The sequence below is a fragment of the Clupea harengus genome, chromosome 19 (assembly GCF_900700415.2).
Source record: "Clupea harengus chromosome 19, Ch_v2.0.2, whole genome shotgun sequence".
Taxonomy (NCBI): domain Eukaryota; kingdom Metazoa; phylum Chordata; class Actinopteri; order Clupeiformes; family Clupeidae; genus Clupea; species Clupea harengus.
In genome coordinates, this window is record NC_045170.1 from 3,057,430 (window position 1) to 3,074,732 (window position 17,303).

The 17,303-nt window shown below is 48.2% G+C and overlaps 1 protein-coding gene across 2 annotated transcripts; it reads left to right on the top strand.

Annotated features, from left to right (window-relative positions):
- The first annotated feature begins 861 nt into the window (after positions 1-861).
- Positions 862-17,061, top strand: tmem170b (transmembrane protein 170B). Of its 2 annotated transcripts, none has more exons than XM_031586234.2 (3): positions 862-1,562; positions 13,734-13,904; positions 16,417-17,061. In XM_031586234.2, the coding sequence occupies exons 1-3, from the start codon at positions 1,367-1,369 to the stop codon at positions 16,545-16,547; spliced, it is 498 nt and encodes a 165-aa protein (XP_031442094.1). In that variant the 5' UTR covers positions 862-1,366; the 3' UTR covers positions 16,548-17,061. The 2 variants fall into 2 exon arrangements, with proteins under 2 accessions (XP_031442094.1, XP_031442095.1); XM_031586235.2 differs by lacking the exon at positions 862-1,562 and adding an exon at positions 1,619-2,161.
- The last annotated feature ends 242 nt before the right edge of the window (positions 17,062-17,303 follow it).

Genomic DNA, 17,303 nt, shown 5'->3' on the forward strand with positions numbered 1-17,303 from the left:
CGCCCTATCTATTCTAACTATCCAGGTCAAAAGGTCAAAAGGTCAAGGCTGCCTCTGAGGAACCTTTGAGAGGAGATTTATGGACTCGTTTGCCTGTCATGGTTTGTCGAGACATGTTACTACTTTTTTACCTGAAGATATCACAGATAAAACGAATAGATTCTTACGCAGTCAGACTGGATTTCTCTTCACTCTAGGAGACCATATCAGGTTATATTTTTTTTGATTTATTGTCAATGTTATGTTTGATATACGTTAATGCCTTTTTTAGGTTGTATAGCCTTTTTTACTCTGGCAGGGGGACTGCCAATGGAAACTAGCCTTTTGGCTATAATTGGGTGCATTTACATTTTAATGTTCATGAATGTACACTGTCCCTCTTGATCAAATAAACAAATTGATTGATTGATTGATTGATTGATAGGTGTTGGGTCTTAGATTATAAATAGGCTCATAAAATATAACACGCATATAACCCACTCAAAACTGTGAGAAACAAGGAGGCCGCTGTTAGCTGAGAACTTCCTAGAATATTCAGGGGGCTTAATCACAACACCTCTGTCTCAAGCTGTCCTGTTCAAGCTGAGAGGACGGAGATGCAGAGACAGTGAAGAGAATCACACAGCATCACACTGGCCTGGGATCACATGTGTGTGTGGAGAAAACATTAGAGTCTGTCTCGCTTAGTCCTTCTTAGAATGTTTGAATGAACGTCATAACAATATTTAACTGTCAACGCAATTATTAACAATGGTTATATATCATACCGTATATATATAGTCAAGGGGGTCTTAAAATAAATCACTGCAACAAGAATTGCTGCCGCGTTACAGTTTGCCTAAATCTATGACCAAGGCGTGGGCCTTCCGGATGATAAGGTGAATTTATTAATGATGCGTGAAATAGCATTTTGCAACAATTCAGATGTTATCTACCCCTCCCTCTCAATGGTCTTATAATTGCACAGACCACGTTTATGACTGCAGATTGCAACAGCATACGTATGTGGTTTGAACGACTGGTCCATGTTAATTTGTCATTTACATTTGTTTGGGTTTCATTCATTAACTGCAATTTTTCACGGTAGGTCACATATTTATGGCACCCTCCCCTTTAAGGGTAGCTGCGCCTTTAAGCGTTATGTAGGGAGGCGAGTCGATGTAGGGCGACTGTGTGCGTTGCGCTCGCCTTGCCGTACTCATCATGGCTCCGAACCAGCCGCCGTTCTCCTTGGCGAGGAGCAGACGAGCCAGCGGTCTCTCGATTCCCAGACCGGAGACGAACGTCAAGCCGAAACAGAGGCACCGGTAGAGAGAGGGGCGCACCGGGGGGAAAGCCTCCTCTTGGCACCCTGGTCTCCTCCTCGATGTCTTCGTCAAGAGCCACGTACAGCCATTTGACAAAGAGGGGTGCGAACCCGGGCGGCAGCGGCGGCGGCAGCAGCAGCAGCAGCAGCGGCAGCGGAAGAAACATGAACAGGGATTATTCTATTAATCTGTCAGTGCAGCAAGTGCTGAGCCTGTGGGTGCAAGGCACGGTACCGAGGCTCCAACACTTTACAGGTATGTCAAAATCGCGTTATTTGACAGCGGGCAGCGCTCACACGGACCGTTAGCCGGTGCGCTGTCCCGCCCCACGCACGCCGGGGTGACGCGCGTTGAGTGCTTCTCGGTACCTACTACTGTACAGTGGTTTAGAACGGGCGACATGGACAGCTGTGCGCGTCCATTTTTAAAGGAGACCAAGTAGCCTGGTGCCACATTAGCCTAACCGACACTGTGCGCCGCCGTGCGTGATGTCTCGTGCTCTGTGTATAGAGAGGCTCCTCTCGCTGCCCGTTGTAACGGACTCGCCCCATCAAGACCTCCGGATCTCCATGGGACAGCATCGCATTTTCCATCCGAAACTTGCCTGTTCGGCAGCCTCCACGTCATCCCCATTGTGAACGGCAGCGACGTGTGTGTCATTCGTGTCTGTCGGCCTGCCTCAGTGGGTTTGCCACCGCCTCTGCTGGGGCGGCCACGCCACTTTGAACCGGTCGAGTGATCAGTAATCGATGCTAGTAGGACCCGTTAGTGACTGATCAGTAATCAATGCTATTAGGGCCCGTTCGCCAGCCGCTTGCTTGCGTTGAGAGCTCTGGTCGTCCTCGAAGTACCAGGTTAGACGCCATTCTTACTCCCCCGGTGTGTTGGATGGTGCGGGTCGCTACTGTAGTGTGAAACCTGTATGTGTCTGTGTGTGTGTGTGTGTGTGTGAAACCTGTATGTGTCTTCTGGAAAGCCCTCTGCAGTTAGTTTATTCACTTCAGTGATGCTCACAGATAGATACAGGTGTACTGTTTCAGTGGAACACCAATTAACCATCTGAATAGACATGTTCTTTTCTATGTGTTTTTCTATCATACTTTGGTTTATGTCACACGTTTACAGTACAGATAGCATGGGTGTGGATGGGTGAGGAAATACACAGCACAGAGAGAAACAGGCCGTATTTGTGCATCATCAAGATAAAATAAAACACGTATTCTTGCCTCCACGGCAACGGGAGGCCCTTTTTGTGTTCATATATGGTCATGTCTGGCAGGGTGCTAACTCCGATTATGGCTGTAATCAGCCCAAGATCTGGTAAAGGGGAAACACGTGACGACAAAACAAAATGTTAATGTTGCTGACTGTGCAAGGATGCTGTGTGTGTGTGTGTGTGTGTGTGTGTGTGTGTGTGTGTGTGTGTGTGTAAGGATGCGACTCGCAAGCTAAAGTTAGCGGCAGCAGACTGCTCTACAGGGCTTCAGAGAAAAGAGGAAGTGGGCACTCTGTGCTTGAGAGGGTCAGTGTGCCGTCCTCACACCTGTCTTTACACTGGCACACACACACACACACACACACACCCATCCATACACACACACACACACACACACATAGACTCTCTGTCTTTACACTGTCAGAGGGCTCTTGATTATGTCTGGGGTCTGGTGAACACACATGCGCACATATACACACACACACACATGCACACAGACACACACATACAGACAGTCACACACACACATACACAGATAGTCACACACACACATACACACAGATAGTCACACACACACACGCATAGACACACACACACAGCCACACACACACACACACACACACACACACAGACACACACACACACACACACAGACACACACACACACACACAGACAGTCACACACACACACACACACAGACAGACAGACAGTCACACACACACACACACACACACACACACACACACACACACACACACACACACAGACAGGCCTCTGGTTATAATCATGGACTCTTGCTGTCAAAACAGACAGGCTGAACAGAGCTTTGTAATAAATGTCACTCCCTCGGTCTGCTGCTTCGTCCGAGTCACAGACAAATGCAACAAACTCATTTCCTGTTAGCCCAGTGCATCGTGGGACAGATGTTTGCTGTTTGTTCTCAGAGGGCTTGCAACTGCACACTGTGGGCCAGAAAAAGTCTCTTTTTGTTAAACTTGTGCATCCTTCCTGTGCAAAGGGCGTGTGCTGTGGCATTCTGTAGGTCATAGTTGTGGTAACTCCGATTATGGCTGTAATCAGCCAGAGATCTGGTAAAGGGGAAATACGGGACGACAAAACAAAATGTTAATGTTGCTGACTGTACAAGGATGCTGTGTGTGTGTGTGTGTGTGTGTGTGTGTGTGTGTGTGTGTGTGTGTGTGTGTGTGTGTGTGTTGTGGTCATGTTTCATGAGACAGTATTTCTCAGAAGCACTGAAAGTCCATTTCCCAAACACATTGTATGCATGACGTACATTACAGTGTTCAAGTGTTCTTCAGACATCAGTCTTATAAAAGCTCAGTGTAATTTAAACACTAGCAGAAGATATGGACTTGTTTACAGCCCACACACACACAGGCACACACACACGCACACAGCCCACACTGTGATTCCTCTGGCAGCAGCTCCTCAGGATCACGTTCACAGGGCTCTACAGCTTCCTGCCAGTGCAGCGCCTTGCGAAAGCCAGCCTTTGCACCAGCGTACCCAGGAAAAAACAACTAAAGTGTAGCTTCCTCAAAAATGACAGAAGCATCATTGTTGACATCAGCTTGTTCCGATGTGCCTATGTGGAGGTTAGTTCAGGTCTTAGAGAGAGAGAGAGAGAGAGAGAGAGAGAGAGAGGGGGAGAGAGAGAGGGGGGAGAGAGAGAGGGGGGAGAGAGAGAGGGAGAGAGAGGGAGAGAGAGAGAGAGAGGGAGAGAGAGAAAGAGGAAGGGAGAGAGCAGGTTAGTTAAGGTCTTAGTTCAGGTCTTAGAGCAGGTTAGTTCAGGTTAGTTCAGGTCTTAGAGCAGGTTAGTGTGTGTGTGTGTGTGTGTGTGTGTGTGTGTGAGAGTGTGTGTGTGTTAGTTCAGCTTAGTTCAGGTCTTAGAGCAGGTTAGTTCAGGTACGGTCATTTGAATAACAGGGTCACGGTGCTCTATTGCACGATCCTGCCAGGCTTTTTATAGTACTCTGATTAAAGTTCAACAGCTCATGTAGATAATGACCTCTGATTGAGAGAGAGAGAGAGAAAGAGAGAGAGAGAGAGAGATGGAGAAGGAGAAGGAGGTGGTAAGAGTTAGAGGGTGAAAAATATAGATATATATACTCATAATGCGTGTGTGTGAGTGTGTGAGTGTTTGTGAGAGAGAGAAAGAAAGAGAGATAGTGAGTGAGTTAACAAGTGAGTGAGTGAGAGAGAGAGAGAGAGAGAGAGAGTGTGTGAGTATAGACTTTCCGTCATTCTGCAAGCTTTGGTAACTGTCATAACTGTGGTGTCACGATATGGGATTATGGAGCATTAATGCCATGACTGACAACAGTGTGTGTGTGTGTGTGTGTGTGTGTGTGTGTGTGTGTGGTGTGGGTGTGTGTGTGTGTGTGTGTGTGTGTGTGTGTGTGTGTGTTATGGAGCATTAATGCCATGACTGACAACAGTGTGTGTGTGTGTGTGTGTGTGTGTGTGTGTGTGTGTGTGTGTTATGGAGCATTAATGCCATGACTGAAGGTCATTAGGGGTCATCATCCCTGATGACAAAAGCACCAGCAGCCTGACATCTCATCACTCAAAAAGCCTGCCTCAGGGTGTGTGTGTGTGTGTGTTTGTGTGCGTGTGTGTGTGTGTGTGTTGGGGGTGGGGGTGGGGGTAACTGTATATGGGCACTAGTATAGACTCTTTACATTTAGACTATAAAAAATGAAATTTTCAACAAGTTCTGACAACTCATATGGGCATTACAGAATGTTAGGAACCAACAGGAACCGCCCCATGAGTCCGACTGTGCCAAGTCTGCCCCCGCTGCCTTAATGGGCATTACAGAATGGTAGGAACCGACCCATGAGTCTATCTGTACCCAGTCTGTGCCCGCTGCCTGGTTGCCTGGTGGGGTAATCCCCACAGAGCTTAAAGCATGGGAGACAATGCCAACTCCGAGCATGTGTGACATTCTGGTGGCAGAGCCTCGCAGTACCACACACACACACACACACACACAAATACACCCCCCCCCCCCCCCCCCAAGACACACACACACCCCACCCTGATCTCACCGCCTGGCTCCATCGCTGCCTGGCATTGCTGTCATGCCATGAGGGGTAGTGTGGTCAGACGATGTCATTGCTTTGTTTGTTTGTTTGAGTGCGTGCGCGCGTGTGTGTGTGTGTGTGTGTGTGTGTGCGTGCGTGCGTGCGTGCGTGCGTGTGTGTGTGAGAGACACACAGATCGAGACAGACAGTGCTATAGGCAGTGTTGCATATGTAAAAGAGACAGATAGAAACATGAGTTTGGAGTTTCAGAGGCAGGGTTGAACAGCACAAGGAACCAGAGTGTGGCGGACAGGTAGAGGAATGATCTCATGTTTTCAGAGACAGCGAGATGGTGTGTTTAGAAGCGATGTTGCGTCGTGTGAGACAGCGAGATGGTGTGTTTAGAGACGATGTTGCGTCGTGTGAGAGGAAGAGATGGTGTGTTTATAGACGAGATGGTGTGTTTATAGACGATGTTGAGTCGTGTGAGAGGGAGAGAGGTGTTTAGAGACGATGTTGTGTGGTGTGAGAGGGAGAGAGGTGTTTAGAGACGATGCTGTGTGGTGTGAGAGGGAGAGAGGTGTTAAGAGACGATGCTGTGTGGTGTGAGATGTGTTTAGAGACGATGTTGAGTGGTGTGAGAGGGAGATGGTGTGTTTAGAGACGATGCTGTGTGGTGTGAGAGGGAGATGGTGTGTTTAGAGACGATGCTGTGTGGTGTGAGAGGGAGATGGTGTGTTTAGAGACGATGTTGTGTGGTGTGAGAGGGAGATGGTGTGTTTAGAGACGATGCTGTGTGGTGTGAGAGGGAGAGAGGTGTGTTTAGAGACGATGTTGAGTGGTGTGAGAGGTGTTTAGAGACGATTGTTGTGTGGTGTGAGAGGGAGAGAGGTGTTAAGAGACGATGCTGTGTGGTGTGAGATGTGTTTAGAGACGATGTTGAGTGGTGTGAGAGGGAGATGGTGTGTTTAGAGACGATGCTGTGTGGTGTGAGAGGGAGATGGTGTGTTTAGAGACGATGTTGTGTGGTGTGAGAGGGAGATGGTGTGTTTAGAGACGATGCTGTGTGGTGTGAGAGGGAGAGAGGTGTGTTTAGAGACGATGTTGAGTGGTGTGAGAGGGAGATGGTGTGTTTAGAGACGATGTTGAGTGGTGTGAGAGGGAGATGGTGTGTTTAGAGACGATGTTGAGTGGTGTGAGAGGGAGATGGTGTGTTTAGAGACGATGTTGAGTGGTGTGAGAGGGAGATGGTGTGTTTAGAGACGATGTTGAGTGGTGTGAGAGGGAGAGCGGTGTTTAGAGACGATGTTGTGTGGTGTGAGAGGGAGAGGTGTTTAGAGACGATGTTGAGTCGTGTGAGACAGCGAGATGGTGTGTTTAGAGACGATGTTGAGTGGTGTGAGAGGGAGAGAGGTGTTTAGAGACGATGCTGTGTGGTGTGAGAGGGAGAGAGGTGTTAAGAGACGATGCTGTGTGGTGTGAGATGTGTTTAGAGACGATGTTGAGTGGTGTGAGAGGGAGATGGTGTGTTTAGAGACGATGCTGTGTGGTGTGAGAGGGAGATGGTGTGTTTAGAGACGATGCTGTGTGGTGTGAGAGGGAGATGGTGTGTTTAGAGACGATGTTGTGTGGTGTGAGAGGGAGATGGTGTGTTTAGAGACGATGCTGTGTGGTGTGAGAGGGAGAGAGGTGTGTTTAGAGACGATGTTGAGTGGTGTGAGAGGTGTTTAGAGACGATGTTGTGTGGTGTGAGAGGGAGAGAGGTGTTAAGAGACGATGCTGTGTGGTGTGAGATGTGTTTAGAGACGATGTTGAGTGGTGTGAGAGGGAGATGGTGTGTTTAGAGACGATGCTGTGTGGTGTGAGAGGGAGATGGTGTGTTTAGAGACGATGTTGTGTGGTGTGAGAGGGAGATGGTGTGTTTAGAGACGATGCTGTGTGGTGTGAGAGGGAGAGAGGTGTGTTTAGAGACGATGTTGAGTGGTGTGAGAGGGAGATGGTGTGTTTAGAGACGATGTTGAGTGGTGTGAGAGGGAGATGGTGTGTTTAGAGACGATGTTGAGTGGTGTGAGAGGGAGATGGTGTGTTTAGAGACGATGTTGAGTGGTGTGAGAGGGAGATGGTGTGTTTAGAGACGATGTTGAGTGGTGTGAGAGGGAGAGCGGTGTTTAGAGACGATGTTGTGTGGTGTGAGAGGGAGAGGTGTTTAGAGACGATGTTGAGTCGTGTGAGACAGCGAGATGGTGTGTTTAGAGACGATGTTGAGTGGTGTGAGAGGGAGATGGTGTGTTTAGAGACGATGTTGAGTGGTGTGAGAGGGAGAGAGGTGTTTAGAGACGATGTTGTGTGGTGTGAGAGGGAGAGGGGTGTTTACAGACGATGTTGTGTGGTGTGAGAGGGAGATGGTGTGTTTAGAGACGATGTTGAGTGGTGTGAGAGGTGTTTAGAGACGATATTGTGTGGTGTGAGAGGGAGAGAGGTGTTTAGAGACGATGTTGTGTGGTGTGAGAGGGAGATGGTGTGTTTAGAGACGATGTTGTGTGGTGTGAGAGGTGTTTAGAGACGATGTTGTGTGGTGTGAGAGGGAGATGGTGTGTTTAGAGACGATGCTGTGTGGTGTGAGAGGGAGATGGTGTGTTTAGAGACGATGTTGAGTGGTGTGAGAGGGAGAGAGGTGTGTTTAGAGACGATGTTGTGTGGTGTGAGAGGGAGATGGTGTGTTTAGAGACGATGTTGAGTGGTGTGAGAGGGAGATGGTGTGTTTAGAGACGATGTTGAGTGGTGTGAGAGGGAGAGAGGTGTGTTTAGAGACGATGCTGTGTGGTGTGAGAGGGAGATGGTGTGTTTAGAGACGATGTTGAGTGGTGTGAGAGGTGTTTAGAGACGATGTTGAGTGGTGTGAGAGGGAGAGAGGTGTTTAGAGACGATGTTGAGTGGTGTGAGAGGTGTTTAGAGACGATGCTGTGTGGTGTGAGAGGTGTTTAGAGACGATGTTGTGTGGTGTGAGAGGGAGAGAGGTGTTTAGAGACGATGCTGTGTGGTGTGAGAGGGAGAGAGGTGTTTAGAGACGATGTTGAGTGGTGTGAGAGGTGTTTAGAGACGATGCTGTGTGGTGTGAGAGGTGTTTAGAGACGATGTTGAGTGGTGTGAGAGGGAGATGGTGTGTTTAGAGACGATGCTGTGTGGTGTGAGAGGGAGATGGTGTGTTTAGAGACGATGTTGAGTGGTGTGAGAGGGAGAGAGGTGTTTAGAGACGATGCTGTGTGGTGTGAGAGGGAGATGGTGTGTTTAGAGACGATGTTGAGTGGTGTGAGCGGGAGATGGTGTGTTTAGAGACGATGTTGTGTGGTGTGAGAGGGAGATGGTGTGTTTAGAGACGATGTTGAGTGGTGTGAGAGGGAGAGAGGTGTTTAGAGACGATGTTGTGTGGTGTGAGAGGGAGATGGGGTGTTTAGAGACGATGTTGTGTGGTGTGAGAGGGAGATGGTGTGTTTAGAGACGATGTTGAGTGGTGTGAGCGGGAGATGGTGTGTTTAGAGACGATGTTGTGTGGTGTGAGAGGGAGATGGTGTGTTTAGAGACGATGTTGAGTGGTGTGAGAGGGAGAGAGGTGTTTAGAGACGATGTTGTGTGGTGTGAGAGGGAGATGGTGTGTTTAGAGACGATGCTGTGTGGTGTGAGAGGTGTTTAGAGACGATGTTGAGTGGTGTGAGAGGGAGAGAGGTGTTTAGAGACGATGTTGTGTGGTGTGAGAGGGAGATGGTGTGTTTAGAGACGATGCTGTGTGGTGTGAGAGGGAGATGGTGTGTTTAGAGACGATGTTGAGTGGTGTGAGCGGGAGATGGTGTGTTTAGAGACGATGTTGTGTGGTGTGAGAGGGAGATGGTGTGTTTAGAGACGATGTTGAGTGGTGTGAGAGGGAGAGAGGTGTTTAGAGACGATGTTGTGTGGTGTGAGAGGGAGATGGGGTGTTTAGAGACGATGTTGTGTGGTGTGAGAGGGAGATGGTGTGTTTAGAGACGATGTTGAGTGGTGTGAGAGGGAGAGAGGTGTTTAGAGACGATGCTGTGTGGTGTGAGAGGGAGATGGGGTGTTTAGAGACGATGTTGTGTGGTGTGAGAGGGAGATGGTGTGTTTAGAGACGATGCTGCACAGTGCAAGACACAGCATTATATGATGCGAGGTAGACAGGTTGAGAAGTTTAGAGGCCGTTTTGCCTCATGTGAGACAGACAGCAGTATTGGCTTGTGTGAGACAGATAGGCAGCGTTGTACGATGTGAGACAGAGGCAGGCAGACAGACAGACACTAAGTTTAGAGGCAGTATTGCCTCATGTGAGACAGACAGCAGTATTGGCTAGTGTGAGACAGACAGGCAGCAGTATTGTGTTGGGTGAGAGGTCCTGTGTCTCCTCTGCTCCATCGCTCTCTGGCCTGTCTGCTCTGGAACGGGCGGATCGATGGCCTCCGTAGTCTCCGCACACACACACACACACACACACACACACACACACACACACACACACGCTAAATGGACATGCTGAGAAACTCTCATGCAGACCAGACATCATCTCCTCGGGCTGATGGTTCTACGCTGCATTAGTCTACTGGCTCACACACACACACACACACACACACACACACACACACACACACACACACACACACACACACACACACACACACACACATAGACACACACACAAAGTGCTGGCCCAATATAGATCCATTTTCTTACCTACTTTACTCACTCCTGACAGACATCTCGGAAGCATCCAATCCACTCTCTGGGAGTGCGGATGAGTCTGCTCGCTGGCCATCTTCTAGAACGATCCGAGGGGCCATCCTCTGCCCAGTTTGGTGTTGGCACTGCCAGCCTGTCCTTTCACTGCCCCTCTGTGATGAAGCCCAGGCTCTTAGTGCATGCCAGGGTCTGTGGCACTGTGGCAGACAGAGGGAGAGGGAGAGAAAAGGGGAAGAGGAGAGAGGGAGAGGAAGAGGAGAGAGGGAGAGGAAGAGGAGAGGGAGAGAGAGAGAGAGGGCAGTGGGGTGAGAGGGATAGGGAGAGGGAGAGGAGGGAAAGACAAAAGGAGAGGGAGAGCAGAGAGGGAGGGAGACAGGGAGAGAGAGAAGGAGAAGGACAGCGAAGGAGAGAGAGGGAGAGGAGGGGAAGACAGGATGAGAGGGAGAGCAGACAGGAAGGGAGACAGGGAGAGAGAGAAGGACAAAACAAAAATATAAATTGTTTTCCAGGAGGGCCTGACCTTCTAGTCTAGCACACTGGGTCAGAATCATCAGACATCTCAAAAGTGCACACTGTAGGTCGCGTGTCGTGTGTGACCACAACATGCGGATTTAGCTTTGTACTAGGTTTCAGCAGTGGAACCAAACACACACACACACACACACACACACACACACACACACACACACACACACTATAATACACCTTATCGCATAAGAACGTTTTCCAGAATATTGTGACAACACAGTTGGCTTGTCATCTGATAAATATTCAATTGCCGCCATTTTATGATATATCTGCAGAGTGCCCAGTTATTCATGCGTCTAACTTTGTGATGTACACATGAGCTGAAGAGATACAAACCAAGCTCTGAGCTTCAAGGTCTCTCTACTTCAATTAAATCCAATTCAATTTGATTTGATTTATATAGCGCCAAAACAATAAAATTGGTCTGAACCCCCTTAGAGAAAGCACAATGGTGGCAGGGGCAAGGAAACATGCCCTGTTAATCAGGAAGAAACCAGAAGCAGAGTTTTTTTTCTAGTTTCTGAGTCATTTGTTTAAGTGCACGAGTATGGTCAGTGTACCATGGGGCGGTGCCCGGAGTCAGAGCTGAGGTGATGTGCTTGTGCCACCTTCAGTGCCCGGAGTAAGAGCTGAGGAGATGTGCTTGTGCCACCTTCAGTGCCCGGAGTAAGAGCTGAGGAGATGTGCTTATGCCACCTTCAGTGCCAGGAGTAAGAGCTGAGTTGATGTGATTGTGCCACCTCCAGTGCCCGGAGTAAGAGCTGAGGCATGAGGTGGAGATGTGCTTGTGCCACCTTCAGTGCCAGGAGTCAGAGCTGAGGAGATGTGCTTACGCCACCTTCAGTGCCAGGAGTAAGAGCTGAGGTGATGTGCGGTTGGTAGTGTTGACATGAATTCTGTTGTAGTCTTGTCAGATAATCAACGGCTGTAGAAGAAGTTAAGTCTGATGTTGCACAGAGTTCTAATTGCATGTTGAGTGTAATTGGGTGATGATCTAAAAGGGCAGCATTTTGAGGTAGAACTATAAAACACACACACACACAGCCACACACACACACACAGGGCAGCATTTTGAGCTAGAAGAACAATAGGGGGGGGTCAATTTCTTAGCCATTTGTTAATACAAGGTCAATGATATGGTTATGGTAATGAGTTGGTGTGTTTACATGTTGGAAAAACCCACCTGCAGGCTTTCATCTGTAAATAACTAACACATTTGCAACACATTGTATGCAATATACAAGACATTGTAAGCAATATACAAGACATTGTATGCACTATACATAGTACAAGTATTCGGTACACAGACACATACACACATGCATGGGTATAAGTGCTACCTGTCGCTCAGAACAGCAGGCTAGTGTTAGTTAGCCGTATGAGATCTGTCATCACAGGCACTGCAGCTGTCAAACAAGGCTGATGAGTCAACTGAGCACACAGCTGGGAATGCTGAGAATGCTGGGAAACAAAGAGAATGCACCTGGATTTACTGTAACTCGGGATGAAAGCACTCAGATTTACACGTGTGTGTGTGTGTGAGTGTGTGTGTGTGTGCGTGTGTGTGTGTGTGTGTGTGTGTGTGTGTGTGTATGTGTATGTGCTTGTCTCCCTATCTGTGTATTCTTGTGAGTGTGGGTTTGTGTGTGTGTGTGTAAGTGTGTGTGTGTGTGTGCTTGTCTCCCTTGTCTCCCTATCTGTGTATTCTTGTGTGTGTGTGTGTGTGTACACTTTTGTGCACGTTGGTGTGTGTGTGTCTGATGACACAATGGTGCATTGTCAGATCTAACGCACATATCACGCAGATGTGTGTGTGTGTGTGTCTCTGATGACACAATGGTGCGTTGTCAGATCTAACGCACATATCACGCAGATGTGGGTTTCGATTGTTGTCGGAATGTGTTGCTGAAGCTCCAGAGTCCAAAAGACTTCCGTGTTCTCCGGCTGACATTCCAGGATCATGAAATGTACTTTTTGATTTTGTTGAATAAGTTATTTAAACTCAACAGAGTTACCCAAGGTGTGTGTCAGTGTGGTCCCCCAAGGACAGTCTCCTCTGTGTGTGAGTGTGTGTGCGTGTGCGTGTGCGTGTGCGTGTGTGTGTGTGTGTGTGTGTGTGTGAAGGACAGTCTCCTCAGTGCTCCCAGTGAAAGATGCTGCAGTCACAAAAGGCTCACTCAGTCTCTGTGTGTGTGTGTGTGTGTGTGTGTGTGTGTGTGTGTGTGTGTGTGTGTGTGTGTGTGTGTGTGTGTGTGTGTGGCTCACTCAGTCTCCTCTGGGGGGGCGACCAAGTCAATCTCAACTGTGTAATGGACTTGCATATCAATTCAATTCAATTCATATTCAATATTTATATAGCGCCAACACTGGCACGTTAAAGAGCCCCCCCCCGGAGCAAGCACAGATATGACAGGGGCAAGAAACAAACTCCCTCTAATGTCAGATTATCTCTAATGATTATGTGAAATTATGTGATATTTTAATACAACAGTTATTAGTATTATAATAGTAGTTATGCTGCTGTAATTGACTGATGGCTGAAAGTGATAATGTATCTCTAACAGCTCTATTCTCTCCCTCTCTCTTCTCTGTGTGTGTTTTTGTTTTTCTTTGTGTGTGTGTTCCTGTACATGTTTGTTTGTGTGTGTGTGTGTGTGTGTTCCTGTACATGTTTGTTTGTGTGTTTGTCTCCTTGGCTGTGTTTTCTTGTATGTATGTATGTGTGTGTATGTGTGTGTGTATGTGTGTGTGTGTGTGTGTGTGTGTGTCTGTGTGCGCACGTGCGTGTCTCCTTGGCTGTGTGTGTGCTGTTGTGTGTGTGTGTGTGCTGTTGTGTGTGTGTGTGTGTGTGTGTGTGCTGTTGTGTGTGTGTGTGTGTGTCCGTCTGTCAGAGATGTGGTACTGGGTGTTCCTGTGGTGTCTGTTCTCGTCTCTGTTTGTGCACGGGGCGCTGGGGCTGCTGATGCTGGTGATGCTGCAGAGGCACCGACGCGGACGACTCATCACGCTGGTCCTCATCAGCGTAGGATTCCTGGCCTCCCTCACAGGGGGGGTCATCACCAGTGAGTACAACACACACACACACACACACACAGAGAGGCACACACACACACACACACACACACACACACACAGGGGCACACACACACAGGGGCATCCACACGCACGCACACACACGCACACACACGCACACATGCACACACACACACACACAGGGGCACACACAGGGGCACACACACACACACACGGGCACACACACGGGCACACACACACACACACAAACACACACAGGGACACACACACAGGGGCACACACACAGGGGGACCAGACACACACACACACACACACACACACACACACACACACACACACACACACATACACACACACACAGGGGCACACACACGTGTGTGTGCGTGTGTGTGTGTGTGATCCAACATGGCTCTGATCCAGGGTCAGCTGCTATGGAGACTGTGTGCCGAGCACAGCGAGGTGTGAACGAACCTGATCCTCTTCATGGCCTGTCATCATACACATCTAACAGCAGGACACCCTCCAAAATAACTCTATCAAAGACACAGACAGACTGACACACACACACACACACACACACACACACACACACACACGCACACACACACACACACACACACACACACACACACACACACACGCGCACACACACACGCACACACACACACACACACACACACATACACACACAGAATCCCCTGACACTTTTAATATAGTGCTGGGAAAGCAAAGCACCATATGGATATTCTTCTTCTTCCTCTTCTTATTTTTCTTCTTCATTTTCTTCTTCTTCTACCAGGATTAATACAGCTACACCTATCTATCTATCTATCTATCCATCTATGTATCTATGTATCTATCCATCTATCCATCTATCCATCTATGTATCTATCTATCTATCTATCTATCTATCTATCTATCTATCTATCTATCTATCTTAATATCTTAATATCTATCTTAATATCTAACTTTTCCATCAATTTCTTGATAGATTCCCCATTTATTTCTTCATTTATTTTTGTCTATCTTAAAAGAAAATTCTCTCTCTACACTTTACACACGGCTATACCCCCGCCCCCCCTCAGCGCATGTATTAAATATCTTCAACTGTCAAATCAGCAGCAGTAGCAGCAGCAGTAGCAGTAGCAGTAGCCGTAGCAGTAGTAGCCGTAGCAGTAGCAGCAGCAGCAGCAGTAGCAGCAGCAGCAGCAGCAGCAGCAGCAGCAGTAGTAGCAGCAGCAGCAGTAGCAGCAGCAGCAGCCATAGCAGCAGCCGTAGCAGCAGCAGAAGTAGCAGTAGCCGTAGCAGTAGCAGCAGCAATAGCAGCAGCAGCAGCAGCAGGTTTCATATAGTGTTACAGCCTGTGACTCAGCAGCCTAAACAATGTCAGGCTTTGATCCTAGTGCCCTCCCAACAGCCTCTGTAATGATCCCTCCCTGTAATGATCTGTGCAGTGAAGCTCTTGTTATCTAGGGCGACCAGACGTCCTCTTTTACCCGGACATGTCCTCTTTTCGAGACCTAAAAAATGCGTCCGGCAGGGATTCCAAAATCTTTGTGTTTCTCTGGGTCTTTCACAAACTAGTTATTACGTCCTTACAAGGAAAGGGTATGTCCCTTATGTTCCACCTTCTTGCGCGAGCTCTGACTGTAGAGAGAATTGTCATTGGTCGACCGCCTTCCCAGGGTTGCCAGATACGATCATTTTGAGCCTTTGGCACGATACTTCGCCATTTCCAATCTGGCAACACTGAGCACCTTGCCGCCTCCAGTAGTTGCATCGTTTACAACAGTACATGACATCTGCATGTGGAAAAGATGTGAAAACTTCGTCAGGGGGGAGGGGGCGGGGTCATCTGCATGTGAAAAATATGTCAAAACTCCGTTGCGGGGAAGGGGAGGGGGCGGGGTCCAGCGATGAAGTGTCCTAATTTTCACAAACTCAAATCTGGTCACCCTATTGTTATCAGTGTCTGTATCCTCCTTTTTAAAGTCTAATCCTTTAAATGGTTTCCATGGCAATATATATATTTTTTAAACTTTTGTGTTGAGAAAAGGATGTGACTAATGTGTCTAGAGAGAGAGAGAGAGAGAGAGAGAGAGAGAGAGAGAGAGAGAGATGAGTTAATTCAGTGTGTAGGCAGATTCACAATGTAACCTTTTCATGCTGGCCTCCCAAAACAGCATCACTGTAACTAACTACACGTACTGTCCCATAGGGGGCAGTGTTGGACAAGATATTTAACGAATGTGTGGTGTTTGGGATGCTGCTTTTTTAACAGTAAACAAATGTCCTTTCCCAGTGTGCATTCTGTTGCCTGAAAACCTTTATTCATCTAGTTATCTGTCAGGTTGTATGGCTTGGGTTGGGATGAGATTTATGCCGTAGATTGATCAATTTGAATAATTTAATAAGAAGAATTTATGTTTCGTGGCATGGATTTGTGCTCATGTGTACGTCTGGGTCTGGGTTCATGTGTGTGTGCACCTGTGTCTGAATGTGTGTGTGTGTGTGTGTGTGTGTGTGTGTGTGTGTGTACAGGTGCAGCAGTAGCAGGTGTGTACCGTGGCGCAGGCAAGGACATGGCACCTCTGGAGGCCCTGGTGTTCGGCGTGGGCCAGACCACCCTCACCGTCCTCATCTCCTTCTCCCGCATCCTGGCCACTCTCTAATTGGACACGCAGAGTGACTGCCACACCTATCCACCAATGGACGGAAGACACAAGCAGGAAGGGGGAGGGACATGGCTCGCGACAGGTCCATGATGAGGATGTGAAGGATAGGAGGCTGGATGATTTCGGCCCCGCTGGATGTGATGCAACTTCCTCTCTGGACTAAATGTTGTCTGGTGTGATGGCCGTGGACTTGGATGAAGGGCCTCTTCGGTGAGCACCACACGCCCTAATGGTGGCACACACCAGATTCAGAAGGGAGTTGGACTCTTCCGGACTACACCGCTGCATTTGGCGACCGCCAGCCAACAGAACTGAAAGTGTGTGCATCTACGTCTGTGCCATTGGCTCTTGGCCATCCAGCGTTGCAGAGCAGAGCAGCGTAACAGCATGGCTGCCTCTCTCCTGAAAAATCTCCCCCTTGGCTTTTTGATGTTTTTGCTGCACTTGTGGGGGAAAAAAAACTCCAACTTTAAAATGAAAACATTGAAATAACCAGTACTGTAAGGTAAAACAAAAAAAGAATTAACTCCACAAACAAACAAAAAAAAAACAAATACCACTTACACACACTGACTGTTTTGGACTGGCGTGAATATTCTAACCATTCCTTCCCGTGTGGCGTCTGGACTCTGCCAGTCTGCCAGTGCTCATATGTATTTTGTGAAGGACAGAAATGAGAGATGGCTAATGCTAATGCTAATGCTAATGCTCTTGCACTTTCTAAAGGTTGGAATCTGCCACCTCTACCGACGA

Excerpts from the sequence above, each read along its gene's own strand:
- tmem170b (XM_031586234.2), top strand. The coding sequence starts at position 1,367 with ATGTCTTCGTCAAGAGCCACGTACAGCCATTTGACAAAGAGGGGTGCG. Across the intron at positions 1,563-13,733 it reads GAGGCTCCAACACTTTACAG|AGATGTGGTACTGGGTGTTC; the intron begins GTATGTCAAAAT and ends TCCGTCTGTCAG. Across the intron at positions 13,905-16,416 it reads CACAGGGGGGGTCATCACCA|GTGCAGCAGTAGCAGGTGTG; the intron begins GTGAGTACAACA and ends GTGTGTGTACAG.